Consider the following 19,436-nt stretch of genomic DNA (forward strand, 5'->3'; position numbering starts at 1 on the left):
CACCCGTAACCCAGTACAGTCCATCACCACCAACCCTTCATTCAACTGCTCACCCGTAACCCAGTACAGTCCATCACCACCAACCCTTCATTCAACCGCACACCCGTGTCCCAGTACAGTCCATCGCCACCAACCCTTCATTCAACCGCACACCCGTAACCCAGTACAGTCCATCACCACCAACCCTTCATTCAACTGCTCACCCGTAACCCAGTACAGTCCATCACCACCAACCCTTCATTCAACCGCACACCCGTAACCCAGTACAGTCCATCACCACCAACCCTTCATTCAACTGCTCACCCGTAACCCAGTAGTCCATCACCACCAACCCTTCATTCAACTGCCCACCTGTAACCCAGTACAGTCCATCACCACCAACCCTTCATTCAACCGCACACCCGTAACCCAGTACAGTCCATCACCACCAACCCTTCATTCAACCGCACACACGTAACCCAGTACAGTCCATCACCACCAACCCTTCATTCAACCGCACACCCATAACCCAGTACAGTCCATCACCACCAACCCTTCATTCAACCGCACACCCGTAACCCAGTACAGTCCATCACCACCAACCCTTCATTCAACCGCACACCCGTATCCCAGTACAGTCCATCACCACCAACCCTTCATTCAACCGCACACCCGTAACCCAGTACAGTCCATCACCACCAACCCTTCATTCAACCACACACCCGTAACCCAGTACAGTCCATCACCACCAACCCTTCATTCAACCGCACACCCGTAACCCAGTACAGTCCATCACCACCAACCCTTCATTCAACCGCACACCCGTAACCCAGTACAGTCCATCACCACCAACCCTTCATTCAACCCCACACCCGTATCCCAGTACAGTCCATCAACACCAACCCTTCATTCAACCCCACACCCGTTACCCAGTACAGTCCATCAACACCAACCCTTCATTCAACCGCACACCCGTAACCCAATACAGTCCATCACCACCAACCCTTCATTCAACCGCACACCCGTAACCCAGTACAGTCCATCACCACCAACCCTTCATTCAACCGCACACCCGTAACCCAGTACAGTCCATCACCAACAACCCTTCATTGAACCGCACACCCGTAACCCAGTACAGTCCATCGCCACCAACCCTTCATTGAACCGCACACCCGTAACCCAGTACAGTCCATCACCACCAACCCTTCATTCAACCGCACACCCGTAACCCAGTACAGTCCATCACCACCAACCCTTCATTCAACCGCACACCCGTAACCCAGTACAGTCCATCACCACCAACCCTTCATTCAACCGCACACTCGTAACCCAGTACAGTCCATCACCAACAACCCTTCATTGAACCGCACACCCGTAACCCAGTACAGTCCATCACCACCAACCCTTCATTCAACCGCACACCCGTAACCCAGTACAGTCCATCACCACCAACCCTTCATTCAACCGCACACCCGTAACCCAGTACAGTCCATCACCACCAACCCTTCATTCAACCGCCCACCCCTAACCCAGTACAGTCCATCACCACAAACCCTTCATTCAACCGCACACCCGTAACCCAGTGCAGTCCATCACCACGAACCTTTCATTCAACCGTACACCCGTAACCCAGTACAGTCCATCACCACCAACCCTTCATTCAACCGCACACCCGTAACCCAGTACAGTCCATCACCACGAACCTTTCATTCAACCGCACACCCGTAACCCAGTACAGTCCATCACCACCAACCCTTCATTCAACCGCACACCCGTAACCCAGTACAGTCCATCACCACCAACCTTTCATTCAACCGCACACCCGTAACCCAGTACAGTCCATCACCACCAACCCTTCATTCAACCGCACACCCGTAACCCCGTACAGTCCATCACCACCAACCCTTCATGCAACCGCACACCCGTAACCCAGTACAGTCCATCACCACCAACCCTTCATTCAACGGCACACCCGTAACCCAGTACAGTCCATCACCACCAACCCTTCATTCAACCGCACACCCGTAACCCAGTACAGTCCATCACCACCAACCCTTCATTCAACCTCACACCCGTATCCCAGTACAGTCCATCACCACCAACCCTTCATTCAACCGCACACCCGTAACCCAGTACAGTCCATCACCACTAACCCTTCATTCAACCGCACACCCGTAACCCAGTACAGTCCATCACCACCAACCCTTCATTCAACCGCACACTCGTAACCTAGTACAGTCCATCACCACCAACCCTTCATTCAACCGCACACCCGTAACCCAGTACAGTCCATCACCACCAACCCTTCATTCAACCGCACACCCGTAACCCAGTACAGTCCATCACCACCAACCCTTCATTCAACCGCACACCCGTAACCCAGTACAGTCCATCACCACGATCCCTTCGCTCAACCGCACACCCGTAACCCAGTACAGTCCATCACCACCAACCCTTCATTCAACCGCACACTCGTAACCCAGTACAGTCCATCGCCACCAACCCTTCATTCAACCGCACACCCGTAACCCAGTACAGTCCATCACCACCAACCCTTCATTCAACCGCACACCCGTAACCCAGTACAGTCCATCACCACCAAACCTTCATTCAACCGCACACCCGTAACCCAGTACAGTCCATCACCACCAACCCTTCATTCAACCGCACACCCGTAACCCAGTACAGTCCATCACCACCAAACCTTCATTCAACCGCACACCCGTAACCCAGTACAGTCCATCACCACCAACCCTTCATTCAACCGCACACCCGTAACCCAGTACAGTCCATCACCACCAACCCTTCATTCAACCGCACACCCGTAACCCAGTACAGTCCATCACCACCAACCCTTCATTCAACCGTCCACCCGTAACCCAGTACAGTCCATCACCACCAACCCTTCATTCAACCGTCCACCCGTAACCCAGTACAGTCCATCACCACCAACCCTTCATTCAACCGTCCACCCGTAACCCAGTACAGTCCATCACCACCAACCCTTCATTCAACCGCACACCCGTAACCCAGTACAGTCCATCACCACCAACCCTTCATTCAACCGCACACCCGTAACCCAGTACAGTCCATCACCACCAACCCTTCATTCAACCGTCCACCCGTAACCCAGTACAGTCCATCACCACCAACCCTTCATTCAACCGTCCACCCGTAACCCAGTACAGTCCATCACCACCAACCCTTCATTCAACGCCCACCCGTAACCCAGTACAGTCCATCACCACCAACCCTTCATTCAACCGCACACCCCTAACACAGTACAGTCCATCACCACCAACCCTTCATTCAACCGCACACCCGTAACCCAGTACAGTCCATCACCACCAACCCTTCATTCAACGCCCACCCGTAACCCAGTACAGTCCATCACCACCAACCCTTCATTCAACCGCACACCCGTAACCCAGTACAGTACATCGCCACCAACCCTTCATTCAACCGCAAACCCGTAACCCAGTACAGTCCATCACCATCAACCCTTCATTCAACCGCACACCCGTAACCCAGTACAGTCCATCACCACCAACCCTTCATTCAACCCCACACCCGTAACCCAGTACAGTCCATCACCACCAACCCTTCATTCAACCGCACACCCGTAACCCATTACAGTCCATCACCACCAACCCTTCATTCAACCGCACACCCGTAACCCAGTACAGTCCATCACCACGAACCCTTCATTCAACCTCACACCCGTAACCCAGTACAGTCCATCACCACCAACCCTTAATTCAACCGCCCACCCGTAACCCAGTACAGTCCATCACCACCAACCCTTCATTCAACCGCACACCCCTAACACAGTACAGTCCATCACCACCAACCCTTCATTCAACCGCACACCCGTAACCCAGTACAGTCCATCACCACCAACCCTTCATTCAACCGCACACACGTAACCCAGTACAGTCCATCACCACCAACCCTTCATTCAACCGCACACACGTAACCCATTACAGTCCATCACCACCAACCCTTCATTCAACCGCACACCCGTAACCCAGTACAGTCCATCACCATCAACCCTTCATTCAACCGCGCACCCGTAACCCAGTACAGTCCATCACCACCAACCCTTCATTCAACCACACACCCGTAACCCAGTACAGTCCATCACCACCAACCCTTCATTCAACCGCACACCCGTAACCCAGTACAGTCCATCACCACCAACCCTTCATTCAACCGCCCACCCGTAACCCAGTACAGTCCATCACCACCAACCCTTCATTCAACCGCACACCCGTAACCCAGTACAGTCCATCACCACCAACCCTTCATTCAACCGCACACCCGTAACCCAGTACAGTCCATCACCACCAACCCTTCATTCAACCGCACACCCGTAACCCAGTACAGTCCATCACCACCAACCCTTCATTCAACCGCACACCCGTAACCCAGTACAGTCCATCGCCACCAACCCTTCATTCAACCGCACACCCGTAACCCAGTACAGTCCATCACCACCAATCCTTCATTCAACCGCACACCCGTAACCCAGTACAGTCCATCACCACCAACCCTTCATTCAACCGCACACCCGTAACCCAGTACAGTCCATCACCACCAACTCTTCATTCAACCGTCCACCCGTAACCCAGTACAGTCCATCACCACCAACCCTTCATTCAACCGCACACCCGTAACCCAGTACAGTCCATCACCACCAACCCTTCATTCAACCACACACCCGTAACCCAGTACAGTCCATCACCACCAACTCTTCATTCAACCGTCCACCCGTAACCCAGTACAGTCCATCACCACCAACTCTTCATTCAACCGTCCACCCGTAACCCAGTACAGTCCATCACCACCAACTCTTCATTCAACCGTCCACCCGTAACCCAGTACAGTCCATCACCACCAACCCTTCATTCAACCACACACCCGTAACCCAGTACAGTCCATCACCACCAACCCTTCATTCAACCGCACACCCGTATCCCAGTGCAGTCCATCACCACCAACCCTTCATTCAACCGCACACCCGTAACCCAGTACAGTCCATCACCACCAACCCTTCATTCAACCGCACACCCGTAACCCAGTACAGTCCATCACCACCAACCCTTCATTCAACCGCACACCCGTAACACAGTACAGTCCATCACCACCAACCCTTCATTCAACCGCACACCCGTAACCCAGTACAGTCCATCACCACCAACCCTTCATTCAACCACACACCCGTAACCCAGTACAGTCCATCACCACCAACCCCTCATTCAACCGCACACCCGTAACCCAGTACAGTCCATCACCACCAACCCTTCACTCAACCTCACACCCGTAACCCAGTACAGTCCATCACCACCAACCCTTCATTCAACCGCACACCCGTAACCCAGTACAGTCCATCGCCACCAACCCTTCATTCAACCGCACACCCGTAACCCAGTACAGTCCATCACCACCAAAGCTTCATTCAACCGCACACCCGTAACCCAGTACAGTCCATCACCACCAACCCTTCATTCAACCGCACACCCGTAACCCAGTACAGTCCATCACCACCAACCCTTCATTCAACCGCACACCCGTAACCCAGTACAGTCCACCATCACCACCAACCCTTCATTCAACCGCACACACGTAACCCAGTACAGTCCATCACCACCAACCCTTCATTCAACCGCACACCCGTAACCCAGTACAGTCCATCACCACCAACCCTTCATTCAACCGCACACCGGTAACCCAGTACAGTCCATCACCACCAACCCTTCATTCAACCGCACACCCGTAACCCAGTACAGTCCATCACCACCAACCCTTCATTCAACCGCACACCCGTAACCCAGTACAGTCCATCACCACCAACCCTTCATTCAACCGCACACCCGTAACCCAGTACAGTCCATCACCACCAACCCTTCATTCAACCGCACACCCGTAACCCAGTACAGTCCATCACCACCAACCCTTCATTCAACCCACACCCGTAACCCAGTACAGTCCATCACCACCAACCCTTCATTCAACCGCACACCCGTAACCCAGTACAGTCCATCACCACCAACCCTTCATTCAACCGCACACCCGTAACCCAGTACAGTCCATCACCACCAACCCTTCATTCAACCGCACACCCGTAACCCAGTACAGTCCATCACCACCAACCCTTCATTCAACCGCACACCCGTAACCCAGTACAGTCCATCACCACCAACCCTTCATTCAACCGCACACCCGTAACCCAGTACAGTCCATCACCACCAACCCTTCATTCAACCGCACACCCGTAACCCAGTACAGTCCATCACCACCAACCCTTCATTCAACCGCACACCCGTAACCCAGTACAGTCCATCACCACCAACCCTTCATTCAACCGCACACCCGTAACCCAGTACAGTCCATCACCACCAACCCTTCATTCAACCGCACACCCGTAACCCAGTACAGTCCATCACCACCAACCCTTCATTCAACCGCACACCCGTAACCCAGTACAGTCCATCACCACCAACCCTTCATTCAACCGCACACCCGTAACCCAGTACAGTCCATCACCACCAACCCTTCATTCAACCGCACACCCGTAACCCAGTACAGTCCATCACCACCAACCCTTCATTCAACCGCACACCCGTAACCCAGTACAGTCCATCACCACCAACCCTTCATTCAACCGCACACCCGTAACCCAGTACAGTCCATCACCACCAACCCTTCATTCAACCGCACACCCGTAACCCAGTACAGTCCATCACCACCAACCCTTCATTCAACCGCACACCCGTAACCCAGTACAGTCCATCACCACCAACCCTTCATTCAACCGCACACCCGTAACCCAGTACAGTCCATCACCACCAACCCTTCATTCAACCGCACACCGTAACCCAGTACAGTCCATCACCACCAACCCTTCATTCAACCGCACACCCGTAACCCAGTACAGTCCATCACCACCAACCCTTCATTCAACCGCACACCCGTAACCCAGTACAGTCCATCACCACCAACCCTTCATTCAACCGCACACCCGTAACCCAGTACAGTCCATCACCACCAACCCTTCATTCAACCGCACACCCGTAACCCAGTACAGTCCATCACCACCAACACTTCATTCAACCGCACACCCGTAACCCAGTACAGTCCATCACCACCAACCCTTCATTCAACCGCACACCCGTAACCCAGTACAGTCCATCACCACCAACCCTTCATTCAACCGCACACCCGTAACCCAGTACAGTCCATCACCACCAACCCTTCATTCAACCGCACACCCGTAACCCAGTACAGTCCATCACCACCAACCCTTCATTCAACCGCACACCCGTAACCCAGTACAGTCCATCACCACCAACCCTTCACCCAACCGCACACCCGTAACCCAGTACAGTCCATCACCACCAACCCTTCATTCAACCGCACACCCGTAACCCAGTACAGTCCATCACCACCAACCCTTCATTCAACCGCACACCCGTAACCCAGTACAGTCCATCACCACCAACCCTTCACCCAACCGCACACCCGTAACCCAGTACAGTCCATCACCACCAACCCTTCATTCAACCGCACACCCGTAACCCAGTACAGTCCATCACCACCAACCCTTCATTCAACCGCACACCCGTAACCCAGTACAGTCCATCACCACCAACTCTTCATTCAACCGTCCACCCGTAACCCAGTACAGTCCATCACCACCAACCCTTCATTCAACCGCACACCCGTAACCCAGTACAGTCCATCACCACCAACCCTTCATTCAACCACACACCCGTAACCCAGTACAGTCCATCACCACCAACTCTTCATTCAACCGTCCACCCGTAACCCAGTACAGTCCATCACCACCAACTCTTCATTCAACCGTCCACCCGTAACCCAGTACAGTCCATCACCACCAACCCTTCATTCAACCGTCCACCCGTAACCCAGTACAGTCCATCACCACCAACCCTTCATTCAACCACACACCCGTAACCCAGTACAGTCCATCACCACCAACCCTTCATTCAACCGCACACCCGTATCCCAGTGCAGTCCATCACCACCAACCCTTCATTCAACCGCACACCCGTAACCCAGTACAGTCCATCACCACCAACCCTTCATTCAACCGCACACCCGTAACCCAGTACAGTCCATCACCACCAACCCTTCATTCAACCGCACACCCGTAACACAGTACAGTCCATCACCACCAACCCTTCATTCAACCGCACACCCGTAACCCAGTACAGTCCATCACCACCAACCCTTCATTCAACTGCTCACCCGTAACCCAGTACAGTCCATCACCACCAACCCATCATTCAACCGCACACCCGTAACCCAGTACAGTCCATCACCACCAACCCTTCATTCAACCGCACACCCGTAACCCAGTACAGTCCATCACCACCAACCCTTCATTCAACCGCACACCCGTAACCCAGTACAGTCCATCACCACCAACCCTTCATTCAACCGCACACCCGTAACCCAGTACAGTCCATCACCACCAACCCTTCATTCAACCGCACACCCGTAACCCAGTACAGTCCATCACCACCAACCCTTCATTCAACCGCACACCCGTAACCCAGTACAGTCCATCACCACCAACCCTTCATTCAACCGCACACCCGTAACCAAGTACAGTCCATCACCACCAACCCTTCATTCAACCGCACACACGTAACCCAGTACAGTCCATCACCACCAACCCTTCATTCAACCGCACACCCGTAACCCAGTACAGTCCATCACCACCAACCCTTCATTCAACCGCACACCGGTAACCCAGTACAGTCCATCACCACCAACCCTTCATTCAATCACACACCCGTAACCCAGTACAGTCCATCACCACCAACCCTTCATTCAACCGCACACCCGTAACCCAGTACAGTCCATCGCCACCAACCCTTCATTCAACCCCACACCCGTAACCCAGTACAGTCCATCACCACCAACCCTTCATTCAACCCCACACCCGTAACCCAGTACAGTCCATCACCACTAACCCTTCATTCAACCGCACACCCGTAACCCAGTACAGTCCATCACCACCAACCCTTCATTCAACCGCACACCCGTAACCCAGTACAGTCCATCACCACCAACCCTTCATTCAACCGCACACCCGTAACCCAGTACAGTCCATCACCACCAACCCTTCATTCAACCGCACACCCGTAACCCAGTACAGTCCATCACCACCAACCCTTCATTCAACCGCACACCCGTAACCCAGTACAGTCCATCACCACCAACCCTTCATTCAACCGCACACCCGTAACCCAGTACAGTCCATCACCACCAACCCTTCATTCAACCGCACACCCGTAACCCAGTACAGTCCATCACCACCAACCCTTCATTCAACCGCACACTCCTAACCCAGTACAGTCCATCACCACCAACCCCTCATTCAACCGCACACCCGTAACCCAGTACAGTCCATCACCACCAACCCTTCATTCAACCGCACACCGTAACCCAGTACAGGCCATCACCACCAACCCTTCATTCAACCGCACACCCGTAACCCAGTACAGTCCATCACCACCAACCCTTCATTCAACCGCACACTCCTAACCCAGTACAGTCCATCACCACCAACCCTTCATTCAACCGCACACCCGTAACCCAGTACAGTCCATCACCACCAACCCTTCATTCAACCGCACACCCGTAACCCAGTACAGTCCATCACCACCAACCCTTCATTCAACCGCACACTCGTAACCCAGTACAGTCCATCACCACCAACCCTTCATTCAACCGCACACCCGTAACCCAGTACAGTCCATCACCACCAACCCTTCATTCAACCGCACACCCGTAACCCAGTACAGTCCATCACCACCAACCCTTCATTCAACCGCACACCCGTAACCCAGTACAGTCCATCACCACCAACACTTCATTCAACCGCACACCCGTAACCCAGTACAGTCCATCACCACCAACCCTTCATTCAACCGCACACCCGTAACCCAGTACAGTCCATCACCACCAACCCTTCATTCAACCGCACACCCGTAACCCAGTACAGTCCAACACCATCAACCCTTCATTCAACCGCACACCCGTAACCCAGTACAGTCCATCACCACCAACCCTTCATTCAACCGCACACCCGTAACCCAGTACAGTCCATCACCACCAACCCTTCATTCAACCACACACCCGTAACCCAGTACAGTCCATCACCACCAACCCTTCATTCAACCGCACACCCGTAACCCAGTACAGTCCATCACCACCAACCCTTCATTCAACCGCACACCCGTAACCCAGTACAGTCCATCACCACCAACCCTTCATTCAACCGTACACCCGTAACCCAGTACAGTCCATCACCACCAACCCTTCATTCAACCGTACACCCGTAACCCAGTACAGTCCATCGCCCCCAACCCTTCATTCAACCGCACACCCGTAACCCAGTACAGTCCATTGCCACCAACACTTCATTCAACCGCACACCCGTAACCCAGTACAGTCCATCACCACCAACCCTTCATTCAACCGCACACCCGTAACCCAGTACAGTCCATCACCACCAACCCTTCACCCAACCGCACACCCGTAACCCAGTACAGTCCATCACCACCAACCCTTCATTCAACCGCACACCCGTAACCCAGTACAGTCCATCACCACGAACCCTTCATTCAACCGCACACCCGTAACCCAGTACAGTCCATCACCACCAACCCTTCATTCAACCGCACACCCGTAACCCAGTACAGTCCATCACCACCAACCCTTCATTCAACCGCACACCCGTAACCCAGTACAGTCCATCACCACCAACCCTTCACCCAACCGCACACCCGTAACCCAGTACAGTCCATCACCACCAACCCTTCATTCAACCGCCCACCCGTAACCCAGTACAGTCCATCACCACCAACCCTTCATTCAACCGCACACCCGTAACCCAGTACAATCCATCACCACCAACCCTTCATTCAACCGCACACCCGTAACCCAGTACAGTCCATCGCCACCAACCCTTCATTCAACCCCACACCCGTAACCCAGTACAGTCCATCACCACCAACCCTTCATTCAACCCCACACCCGTAACCCAGTACAGTCCATCACCACCAACCCTTCACTCAACCGCACACCCGTAACCCAGTACAGTCCATCGCCACCAACCCTTCATTCAACCGCTCACCCGTAACCCAGTACAGTCCATCACCACCAACCCTTCATTCAACCGCACACACGTAACCCAGTGCAGTCCATCACCACCAACCCTTCATTCAACCGCACACCCGTAACCCAGTACAGTCCATCACCACGATCCCTTCGCTCAACCGCACACCCGTAACCCAGTACAGTCCATCACCACCAACCCTTCATTCAACCGCACACTCGTAACCCAGTACAGACCATCACCACCAACCCTTCATTCAACCGCACACCCGTAACCCAGTACAGTCCATCGCCACCAACCCTTCATTCACCGCACACCCGTAACCCAGTACAGTCCATCACCACCAACCCTTCATTCAACCGCACACCCGTAACCCAGTACAGTCCATCACCACCAACCCTTCATTCAACCGCACACCCGTAACCCAGTACAGTCCATCACCACCAACCCTTCATTCAACCGCACACCCGTAACCCAGTACAGTCCATCACCACCAACCCTTCATTCAACCGCACACCCGTAACCCAGTACAGTCCATCACCACCAACCCTTCATTCAACCGCACACCCGTAACCCAGTACAGTCCATCACCACCAACCCTTCATTCAACCGCACACCCGTAACCCAGTACAGTCCATCACCACCAACCCCTCATTCAACCGCACACACGTAACCCAGTACAGTCCATCACCACCAACCCTTCATTCAACCGCCCACCCGTAACCCAGTACAGTCCATCACCACCAACCCTTCATTCAACCGCACACCCGTAACCCAGTACAGTCCATCACCACCAACCCTTCATTCAACCGCCCACCCGTAACCCAGTACAGTCCATCACCACCAACCCCTCATTCAACCGCCCACCCGTAACCCAGTACAGTCCATCACCACCAACCCTTCATTCAACCGCACACCCGTAACCCAGTACAGTCCATCACCACCAACCCTTCATTCAACCGCACACCCGTAACCCAGTACAGTCCATCACCACCGACCCTTCATTCAACCGCACACCCGTAACCCAGTACAGTCCATCACCACCAACCCTTCATTCAACCGCACACCCGTAACCCAGTGCAGTCCATCGCCACTAACCCTTCATTCAACCGCCCACCCGTAACCCAGTACAGTCCATCACCACCAACCCTTCATTCAACCGCACACCCGTAACCCAGTACAGTCCATCACCACCAACCCTTCATTCAACCGCACACCCGTAACCCAGTACAGTCCATCGCCATGAACCCTTCATTCAACCGCACACCCGTAACCCAGTACAGTCCATCACCACCAACCCATCATGCAACCGCACACCCGTAACCCAGTACAGTCCATCACCACCAACCCTTCATTCAACCGCACACCCGTAACCCAGTACAGTCCATCATCGCCAACCCTTCATTCAACCGCACACCCGTAACCCAGTACAGTCCATCACCACCAACCCTTCATTCAATCGCACACCCGGAACCCAGTACAGTCCATCACCACCAACCCCTCATTCAACCGCACACCCGTAACCCAGTACAGTCCATCACCACCAACCCTTCATTCAACTGCTCACCCGTAACCCAGTACAGTCCATCACCACCAACCCTTCATTCAACCGCACACCCGTAACCCAGTACAGTCCATCACAACCAACCCTTCATTCAACCGCACACCCGTAACCCAGTACAGTCCATCACCACGATCCCTTCATTCAACCGCACACCCGTAACCCAGTACAGTCCATCACCACCAACCCTTCATTCAACCGCACACTCGTAACCCAGTACAGTCCATCACAACCAACCCTTAATTCAACCGCACACCCGTAACCCAGTACAGTCCATCACCACCAACCCTTCATTCAACCCCACACCCGTAACCCAGTACAGTCCATCACCACCAACCCTTCATTCAACCGCACACCCGTAACCCAGTACAGTCCATCACCACCAACCCTTCATTCACCGCACACCCGTAACCCAGTACAGTCCATCACCACCAACCCTTCATTCAACCGCACACCCGTAACCCAGTACAGTCCATCACCACCAACCCTTCATTCAACCGCACACCCGTAACCCAGTACAGTCCATCACAACCAACCCTTCATTCAACCGCACACCCGTAACCCAGTACAGTCCATCACCATCAACCCTTCATTCAACCGCACACCCGTAACCCAGTACAGTCCATCACCACCAACCCTTCATTCAACCGCACACCCGTAACCCAGTACAGTCCATCACCACCAACCCTTCATTCAACCGCACACCCGTAACCCAGTACAGTCCATCACCACGAACCCTTCATTCAACCGTCCACCCGTAACCCAGTACAGTCCATCACCACGAACCCTTCATTCAACCGCCCACCCGTAACCCAGTACAGTCCATCACCACGAACCCTTCATTCAACCGTCCACCCGTAACGCAGTACAGTCCATCACCACGAACCCTTCATTCAACCGCACACCCGTAACCCAGTACAGTCCATCACCACCAACCCTTCATTCAACCGCACAACCGTAACCCAGTACAGTCCATCACCATGAACCCTTCATTCAACCGCACACCCGTAACCCAGTACAGTCCATCACCACCAACCCTTCATTCAACCGCACACCCGTAACCCAGTACAGTCCATCGCCATGAACCCTGCACACACGTTCAGACTCGTACTCCTGCTGCCCTCTCAGGCGGGCACAGAGGATCCCATGGCATTACTTCAAAAAGGGGCAGGGGAATTCTCTCCCAAGTGTTGGTCAGTATTTATCTCTCAGTCAGCACTTTTAAAAACTGATTTTCTGTGGGAGCTTGCTGTGCCCACATTTCCTCCCACTTTTATACATCACAACAGTAAGTTCACTTCATTAACTCTCGATTGTGAGCTACTTTGGGACATTTTAAGGTCATAGAAATCTACATTTCTTTTACAATCCTTGATTAGCTTCCAGAGAGGCACCCAATTCAAATGATCATAGAATCATAGAATCATAGAAGTTTACAGCATGGAAACAGGCCCTTCGGCCCAACCAGTCCATGCCGCCCAGTTTTTTACCATTAAGCTAGTCCCAGTTGCCCGCACTTGGCCCATAACCCTCTATACCCATCTTACCCATGTAACCATCTAAATACTTTTTGAAAGACACAATTGTACCCGCTTCTACTACTACCTCTGGCAGCCCATTCCAGACACTCACTACCGTCTGAGTGAAGAAATTGCCCCTCTGGGCCCTTCTGAATCTCTCCCCTCTCACCTTAAACCTATGCCCTCTAGTTTTAGACTCCCCTACCTTTGGGAAAAGATGTTGACTATCTACCTTATCTATGCCCCTCATTATTTTATAGACCTCTATAAGATCACCCCTAAGCCTCCTACGCTCCAGGGAAAAAAGTCCCAGTCTATCCAGCCTCTCCTTATAACTCAAACCATCAAGTCCCGGCAACATCCTAGTAAATCTTTTCTGCACTCTTTCTAGTTTAATAATATCCTTTCTATAATAGGGTGACCAGAACTGCACACAGTATTCCAAGTGTGGCCGTACCAATGTCTTGTACAACTTCAACAAGACGTCCCAACTCCTATATTCAATGTTCTGACCAATGAAACCAAGCATGCCGAATGCCTTCTTCACCACCCTGTCCACCTGCGACTCCACCTTCAAGGAGCTATGAACCTGTACTCCTAGATCTCTTTGTTCTATAACTCTCCCCAACGCCATACCATTAACTGAGTAGGTCCTGGCCTGATTCGATCTGCCAAAATGCATCACCTCACATTTATCTAAATTAAACTCCATCTGCCATTCGTCGGCCCACTGGCCTAATTGATCAAGATCCCGTTGCAATCCTAGATAACCTTCTTCACTATCCACTGTGCCACCAATCTTGGTGTCATCTGCAAACTTACTAACCATGCCTCCTAAATTCTCATCCAAATCATTAATATAAATCACAAATAACAGTGGACCCAGCACCGATCCCTGAGGCACACCACTGGTCACAGGCCTCCAGTTTGAAAAACAACCCTCTACAACCACCCTCTGCCTTCTGTCGTCCAGCCAATTTTGAATCCAATTGGCAACCTCACCCTGGATCCCGTGAGCTTTAACCTTCTGCAACAACCTACCATGCGGTACCTTGTCAAAGGCTCCAAAATGATGTCCCACCTCCCGAATATAATGGGCAATGTCCAAATGAAGGAGTTTGGATTTGCTGAGTAACAATTCTCAGGGGAATTTCTGGTCCAATGTTGCATAGGAACGTATCAATTAGGGCAGTACAGTAGCATAGTGGTTAGCACAATTGCTTCACAGCTCCAGGTTGCCTGGTTTGATTCCGGCTTGGGTCACTGTCTGTGCGGAGTCTGCACATCCTCCCCGTGTGTGCGTGGGTTTCCTCCAGGTGCTCCGGTTTCCTCCCACAGCCCAAAGATGTGCAGGTTAGGTGGATTGACCATGATAAATTGCCCTTAGTGTCCAAAATTGCCCTTTGTGTTGTGTGGGGTTACTGGGTTATGGGGATAGGGTGGAGGTGTTGACCTTGGGTAGGCTGCTCTTTCCAAGAGCCGGTGCAGACTCGATGGGCCGAATGGCCTCCTTCTGCATTGTAAATTCTATGATCTATGAATTAGGAGCAGGGGAAGTCCATTCGGCCCCTCCAACCTGCTCCATTGCTGATGTAGAAAGCTGTGATTAATTGTTATTTTCCTCCTCTATTCACCAGGATGAGAAAAACCAGATGATGACAACCAATGTTTGGCTCAAGCAGGTAGGTTGGTTCTGTAAAGGGAAGCCTCCTTAACCCAGCTTCAGGCCCAGCTGAGAGTCCGATGGTGGTCAGTGGGATCTCCTCATTGGCCACCCTATCGCTTTCAGCGGCCAACCTGTCAGAAGCAGGAAGTTATCCTCAGGCCCGACGATGTTCCCAGCAACTATCCAAAGGGCATCAAGACCAAGCTTTTAGACGCAAGCTGGTGGGATCCAAGGATTTGGGGCTCCTAGGTATACGCAGAGGCCCTACTCATGTTTAGCTAGCCGATACATAGCTTTCAGCTGCTCAGTCAGTTGGAACCACACTTCCCATCACAAAACTCTGATCTTTGGGGTTGTGTGGTGACTCGACAATGCCCGGCCAACTGGAGACCAGATGGACCTGTTGGTTTTCGTTTGGGGAACTCTTGAATCTGAACTGTATACTCTGGAGAGCTGATGGACCTGTTGATGTGGACCTTGCAGAGCTGATGGATCTGTTGGTGTGGATGTTACAGAGCTGACAGACCTGTTGGTGTGGATGTTACAGAGCTGATGGACCTGTTGGTGTGGATGTTACAGAGCTGATGGACCTGTTGGTACGGATGTTACAGAGCTGATGGACCTGTTGGTGTGGATGTTACAGAGCTGATGGACCTGTTGGTGTGGATGTTACAGAGCTGATGGGCCTGTTGGTGTGGATGTTACAGAGCTGATGGACCTGTTGGTGTGGATGTTACAGAGCTGATGGACCTGTTGGTGTGGACCGTGCAGAGCTGATGGACCTGTTGGTGTGGATGTTACAGAGCTGAGGGACCTGTTGGTGTGGATGTTACAGAGCTGATGGGCCTGTTGGTGTGGATGTTACAGAGCTGATGGACCTGTTGGTGTGGACCGTGCAGAGCTGATGAGACATAACCTTAAATTGAGTGCCTGTAGGGAGAAATTGAAACTATAAATTTCACTTAATTTTGATGTGAAGTTACCTCTGAAGTTAATTATAATTTAATTCCTTGTCACAGCCTCTGAAACTGATCTGTTGACTCTCTCTAAATGGATGGAAATGAAAATGAAAATCGCTTGTTGTCACAAGTAGGCTTCAAATGAAGTTACTGTGAAAAGCCCCTAGTCGCAACATTCTGGCCCCTGTTCGGGGAGGCTGGTACGGGAAGCACTGGGCCAGGTTTTTCATGATGGCCATGGGTATCATTGGTAACTGAACAACTTCCTGGATTCGATTCCCGGCTTGGGTCACTGTCTGTGCGGAGTCTGCACGTTCTCCCCGTGTCTGCGTGGGTTTCCTCCGGGCGCTCCGGTTTCCCCCCACCATTTACCCAAAGATGTGTTTGTTTGTAGAATTGGGCATTCTGAATTCTCCCTCAGTGTACACGAACAGGCGCCGAAATGTGGCGATGAGGATATTTTCACAGTAACTTCACTGCAGTGTTAATGTAAGCCTACTTGTGACAATAATAAAGATTATCATTATTATTGACTTGCTGTGGGAACTTTGAGTGAATCTTCACCCTCAGCACTGGCTCTCCCGCCTTGCCCACGCAGTGTGACAACTCCTCATCCCATCTGCCGAATTCCTGATTTCTTCTGTCTTTTCCAGGAATGGTATGATTATAAACTCACATGGAATCCCCTGGAGTTTGACAATGTGACTTCAATCCGGGTGCCGTCTGAGATGATCTGGATTCCTGACATCGTTCTTTACAACAAGTGAGTTTCACAGTTTCAGGGATGAAATTCCTCACGGACTTAATCCAGATAAATTTCAAGTGATTTATTTTGACAGAAAGAATACGGAGAGGGACATAAACATTTTGGCACAATTGTATAGAGTGCACAGGAACAGAGGGATCTGTGTGTGTGATCGATCTTCGAAGACAGCAGGGCCCATTGAGAGAGTGTTTCGATAAACATATGGAATGCTGTTGTTCATCCCCAGTCTAGTCATCATGCGACTCCACAGCAATACGGTCCCCAGTTCCCTCTGAAATGACAAATCTCTTGAGGATTACGAGATTGGGTGATAAACGTTAATCATCTCCACCAAACCCCACACCCTGAGAATGGTTTCAAAATGAATTGCAAGTCAATTACTTCCTCTTGTCTCAAGAGATTTCATGCTTGTTTGACAGATTGAAAGATTTAATTTTATTTTTATGGACCTATTATCCTGTTGGTCCATTTTTGCTGAAATGCAGAGATCAGCTTTGATAGCGGAGATTTGACTCAGTGGAAACAGCACATTAACTCCAGGCACATCTTGCTCAATAGTCCGAATCGGCACTGATTTCACAGGGCAAACTATCTCAGTTATATCCATTTTAATCAATGCAAAATTAACAGCTCATTAATTCAGATTGATTGCATAAACTGCAAGGATTGCACCGTAGAGGGAGACGGATAGATTGTATTCAGCAAGGATTCATTCTCTGAAAGTTAAAGTACGAGCTGTGTCTTAATGATATTACTGTGAAAAGCCCCTAGGGGGCAACAGAAAGCTACTAAAAAAGCTATCAAGAAGAGTAAGATAGATTATGAGAGTAAACTTGCTCAGAATATAAAAACAGATAGTTAAAGTTTCTACAAATACATAAAACAAAATAGAGTGGCTAAGGAAAATATTGGTCCTTTAGAGGATGAGAAGGGAGATTTAATAATGGGAGATGAGGAAATGGCTGAGGAACTGAACAGGTTTTTTGGGTCGGTCTTCACAGTGGAAGACACAAATAACATGCCAGTGACTGATGGAAATGAGGCTATGACAGGTGAGGACCTTGAGAGGATTGATATCACCAAGGAGGTAGTGATGGGCAAGCTAATGGGGCTAAAGGTAGACAAGTCTCCTGGACCTGATGGAATGCATCCCAGAGTGCTAAAAGAGATGGCTAAGGAAATTGCAAATGCACTAGTGATAATTTACCAAAATTCACTAGACTCTGGGGTGGTCCCGGCGGATTGGAAATTAGCAAACGTGACACCACTTTAAAAAAGGAGGTAGGCAGAAGGCGGGTAATTATAGGCCAGTGAGCTTAACTTCGGTAGTAGTGAAGATGCTGGAATCTATCATCAAGGAAGAAATAGCGAGGCATCTGGATGGAAATTGTCCCATTGGACAGACGCAGCATGGGTTCATAAAGGGCAGGTCGTGCCTAACTAATTTAGTGGAATTTTTTGAGGACATTAACAGTGCGGTAGATAACGGGGAGCCAATGGATGTGGTATATCTGGATTTCCAGAAAGCCTTTGACAAGGTGCCACACAAAAGGTTGTTGCATAAGATAAAGATGCATGGCATTAAGGGGAAAGTAGTAGCATGGATAGAGGATTGGTTAATTAATAGAAAGCAAAGAGTGGGGATTAATGGGTGTTTCTCTGGTTGGCGATCAGTAGCTAGTGGTGTCCCTCAGGGATCAGTGTTGGGCCCACAACTGTTCACAATTTACATAGATGATTTGGAGTTGCGGACCAAGGGCAATGTGTCCCAAGTTTGCAGACGACACTAAGATAAGTGGTAAAGCAAAAAGTGCAGTGGATACTGGAAGTCTG

At 51.3% G+C, this 19,436-nt stretch overlaps 1 protein-coding gene across 1 annotated transcript in view; it reads left to right on the forward strand.

Annotated features, from left to right (window-relative positions):
• LOC140428333 (neuronal acetylcholine receptor subunit alpha-2-like) overlaps window positions 1-19,436 on the forward strand; it is a 453,821-nt gene that overhangs the window by 394,167 nt on the left and 40,218 nt on the right. The window contains exons 4-5 of the mRNA XM_072514690.1: window positions 15,850-15,894; window positions 17,491-17,600. Coding sequence (XP_072370791.1) covers window positions 15,850-15,894; window positions 17,491-17,600 — 155 coding nt within the window. The remainder of the gene's footprint in view (window positions 1-15,849; window positions 15,895-17,490; window positions 17,601-19,436) is intronic.

This window comes from Scyliorhinus torazame, chromosome 1, assembly GCF_047496885.1.
Source record: "Scyliorhinus torazame isolate Kashiwa2021f chromosome 1, sScyTor2.1, whole genome shotgun sequence".
NCBI classification, from domain to species: domain Eukaryota; kingdom Metazoa; phylum Chordata; class Chondrichthyes; order Carcharhiniformes; family Scyliorhinidae; genus Scyliorhinus; species Scyliorhinus torazame.